Raw genomic sequence first — 4,169 nt, 5'->3', positions numbered from 1 at the left:
GGAGCGTAGTGTAGCGGAACTTCGTCCGTAGCAGCCCGCCTTTCGAGACACTGTATATATATATATATGCAATATGCATCTCTACATGTTTGCCTCAGCTCTTCCATCGCCTCTTTACCTCTGCCGTATTACCAGTTTCCCACACTTACATTTGTTCCCATTTTGACGCTCCTAATGCTAACGCGCTAGGAGACGATGATAAATACAAGATTATAATGATTAGTATTTCCAGCGTCCAACAGAGACGGCAAAACACGGCGGACGTTCAAGGGTGGAGAGAGGAGTACCCTCTCTGAATACTTTCAAACATCTGAAGGTCTAGACGTTGGCAGTGGATGACTTGGATCTCCGGCGCAATCATGGAAATAGTGTCGCAGTGTTCTTCAGAAATCAGTGGTAACTGTGTGCCCAGTGCAGCCAGCTGGGTGCGTGATGACCAGCTACTGCTCGGCCTACAGTGCATGCACTGCATTGCAGTCAGCCGTCATACAAGTCTATTTATCACAACCTCAGTCATGGTTCATAGCATATAACGGAACACGAGCAAACCTAGGAATCGAGGAGCTCGGCCAGTTGACTTTTGAGCAACGTTTCTGCGCTTAAATTCGAAGTGTCTTTTCGTTCCACGTGGCCTTCTTGAAAGCAAATAGCGGTTTTACTGCACACAAACCAGTAAAACTTTGTGAAAACGCCTTATGTTAGCCTATAAATATGTTCCAAAGCAAAAACTGCGTAAAATATGCTGAATGAGAAAGCCGCTTTGGTATTAGCCTTCGTTAACCTCGTGGTATTAACCTACATCTGGCGAAACCTGGAAGAGCGTCTTAATCATCATACATAAGAAGGCACGCAAACATCCGCCGCTGTGGCTTAGCGCCTGTAGTGCTGCGCTGATAAGCACGAGGTCGCAGGATCGAATCCCAGCCGCGGCGGCCGCATTTCCATTTCGGCGAAATGCAATAAGGCCAGTGTCCCGAGGCATAGGGGGAACGTTTGAGGTTCCCTGGTGGTAAAAATATAATCCGGGGTATCCCCCTACGGCGTGCCTCATAATGAAATCGCGGTTTTGGCACGTCAAAACCCAGAATGCGATTCAAGGCGCGCAAGACTTCATTCTTTTTGACTTACCAATCATATGGTCTCACGTGCTTCGAGAACTTGCTGGTTAGGTCTATAAGAACATTTAAAAAGTCGGAAATGATGTTTTTAAGTGCACTCAGTCTACTTTGGCGCCATAATTATTGTCTGTAATGTTAAGCCCGGCGCAAGTAAGTTTGTGAAGTCGAAATGTTGAATGTAGATTACATATTTGCCTTTTTTTTGTGCAATAGCTGCGGGGTCATCAGCGACAGCGCTCAACTATTCGTCGTATGTGAAAAATGCGGGTGAATGACCTCCTTTACTGTCAATAATGTTCACTTCTAGAAACAAAGGGAGCTCCGCTAAATGCCCGCAAGGAAATATGTTCGCACGTGAGGGATCTTCTTTCGGCGTGGATAATACAACTGACAAAGTAAGAACCTCTTTTAAGAGGAAGCTTTAGTTCGGGTGCTCCTATTTAAACACATGTAAAAGGAGAACTCTTTTTTCGCGGCGACCACTACACCGAAATTGACGAAATTTGTTGCAATTAGAATCAAAACGTAAAATCTAGTGACTGTTGGTGGCGATTTTTTAATATAGGCCGTAAACTGTTCTCTAAAAGTTGTCAAAAATCGCAAATTTTCAGGAAACACAACTATCAAGTTTACAACTCCGTAACTCAGCAATGAAGAATGATATCACAATTATGTGTATTGCATCTGATAGTAAATCTAAAGCGGAGAAAAGTGATAAGTTACATATGAATCTAAAAAAAATCAGTAATATGAAAATACAGCGTTTGCAGAACCTTTGTGCCCAACTGTATTGACGAAACATTCCATTGCGCGCATGTACCGGTATTTGCGAGACGCAGCAGATTGATACTTTTAAATGCAACCTTTTTCAATCTGGCAGCAGCTATGAATTTCGTTTCAAAGTGAGTCTGCTGCGTTCACTGGTCTGTCCGTCCTTTCCGTTAAGACCCTCGTTGTTAAGCTACTGTCGTTACGCGTACTCAATGCGTTACCTCTGCATCCTGACCATTATGCGCACCATATAAATTTTGCATGTGGTGTCGATGAAACTATAGAACATCTACTGTGCTGCTGCCGATCTTTTGAAAACGAAAGACATGACCTCTGCACAGCTCTCAATCAGCTAGATAGAATACCATTCACCTTGAACGAGATCTTGGGACCATGGCGTCGCATATCGCAGCTACAAAAGGCCACAAAAGCTCTGCTGCGATATTTGAAAGCTACTGGATTGAGTCAGCGTCTGTGATCCCGACTGAGTGACCGAACGATATCCCCCGCAGACTTTCTCTTCTTCTTTCAATCTTTCCGTCCCCTTTTCCCTTTCCCCAGTGTAGGGTAGCCAACTGGGCTCAGTCCTGGTTAACATCCCTACCTTTCCTTTATCATTCGCTCTCTCTCTCTCTCTTGCATGGACGTCCTCGCGATCGCCATCTTCGGCTACTAGCATACCGAGAAACGGAGCAAACAACAAAGGTTACAGCCGGACTGCTGCCCCCCTCAAGCCGCGTCTGGTGCCGAACGACAAATAGACAACAGCGAAATCCTCGTGAATAGCGGTCACCATAAAAAAAAAATTGGAGGACGCTTAAGCTTCGCCTTCAAGAGTGGAACGCGACAGCGTTCCCGTCGACCCGCCAAGGGGTGTAAGACAATGGGCTACGGCGCAGCGACTACGCGCCCCGCATCGGACGCGGTGAGCGTTGAGCAACGCAGCGTTCGGCGCGACAACGAAATGTGCGCCTGAGCAAGCGACGCACGCCTGAGCCTTAGAAACAGCTCGTTTCTAAGGCAACACCGCGTTCACTAGAGGCGCTTTTGTACCGCTTTGAAGCATCGAACTCGTGGCTCAGTGGTCGCAGTCGGTGCAGTCCCTTGGATCTTGCTGGCTGTGGTGGTCGTTGTGTACACCCTTCAAGGACCAAACTAAAGATGTTCGCCCTTAAGCTCGCCGCCCCCGTTTCACGAACTGTGGCCTCTGCCACTTCCCGGTCTTGCCTGCGGCCTCTGTCCTCATCAGTCAGCAACAGCCGGCTCTTTGAAGAGAACCAGAGCAAGTCCGTGGTGCTGCCCGCCGGAGTCTCTGGACTGGCTCTTGGCGCTGGGCCTCTTAGCCAAGTTGTGCGGGGCTTCCAAACCAGTGCAGTCCAGCGGGACATTGACTCTGCTGCAAAGTTCATTGGAGCTGGAGCTGCTACCGTCGGTGTCGCCGGCTCTGGTGCTGGTATCGGCAGTGTGTTCGGCAGCCTGATCATCGGCTATGCCCGGAACCCATCCCTGAAGCAGCAGCTGTTCTCCTATGCCATCTTGGGCTTTGCCCTGTCTGAGGCCATGGGTCTCTTCTGTCTTATGATGGCCTTCCTGTTGCTGTTCGCCTTCTAAGACACTGCCACATGCCACGATCCCTTTTTTTTTTTCCGAATTGTGCATTAGAGACAGTTGTTGGCTGGCAATCGGACCTTCCGTTTTTGGAGGGGGGGCTGCCCGTAGCGCAGGTCATCTGTAAATGCCCGGACACTGAATTAAACAAGTAAAAAGATAAAAAAAAAAACTCGTGGCTCAGTGGTAACGTCTCCATCTCGCACTCCGGAGACCCTGGTTCGATTCCCACCCGCCCATCTTAGAAGTTGCTTTTTATTTATGAAGTGCCTGCCGTGATTTATCGCTCACGGCCAACGCCGCGGACGCCGACGCCGACACCGACACCGACGCCGACGATACCGGTTTTCTGCGACACGAGCTCCTTAACGCTATCGCGTTAAAACGCTATCGCGTTAAAAAAGCAAAATAATGGGCGCCTGATAATGTAGCGCGTAGGTTCACGCGCCCGGTGAACTGGAACACGAGACTTCGACGCGGCGCTCGAAGGAAAGTAAATCTTAAGCGGGGATAAATTGTGGAACGCCCTTTCCATAGCGCCGAAGGCGATTAGTCTGCGGCGTGCTTCGATAGGGCCGACGCTCCTACCGCTCGGATGGCTGTTGCGAATAGCCCGGAAAGCTTGCCAAGTTGCCATTGCGAAAACGTGCTGAATTCGAGCTTCTTTGGTAT

At 48.8% G+C, this 4,169-nt stretch overlaps 1 protein-coding gene across 1 annotated transcript; it reads left to right on the top strand.

Annotated features, from left to right (window-relative positions):
• The first annotated feature begins 2,980 nt into the window (after nt 1–2,980).
• On the top strand, nt 2,981–3,669 carry LOC142560700 (ATP synthase lipid-binding protein, mitochondrial-like). The gene has a single exon (XM_075672961.1). It carries the CDS (start codon nt 3,051–3,053, stop codon nt 3,498–3,500), a length of 450 nt encoding a protein of 149 aa, XP_075529076.1. The 5' UTR covers nt 2,981–3,050; the 3' UTR covers nt 3,501–3,669.
• The last annotated feature ends 500 nt before the right edge of the window (nt 3,670–4,169 follow it).

Source organism: Dermacentor variabilis, chromosome 10 (genome assembly GCF_050947875.1).
Source record: "Dermacentor variabilis isolate Ectoservices chromosome 10, ASM5094787v1, whole genome shotgun sequence".
In the NCBI taxonomy this organism is placed as follows: Eukaryota; Metazoa; Arthropoda; class Arachnida; order Ixodida; family Ixodidae; genus Dermacentor; species Dermacentor variabilis.
Note: the sequence above shows the minus strand (reverse complement) of the source record. Positions and strands in the feature narration are given on the sequence as shown.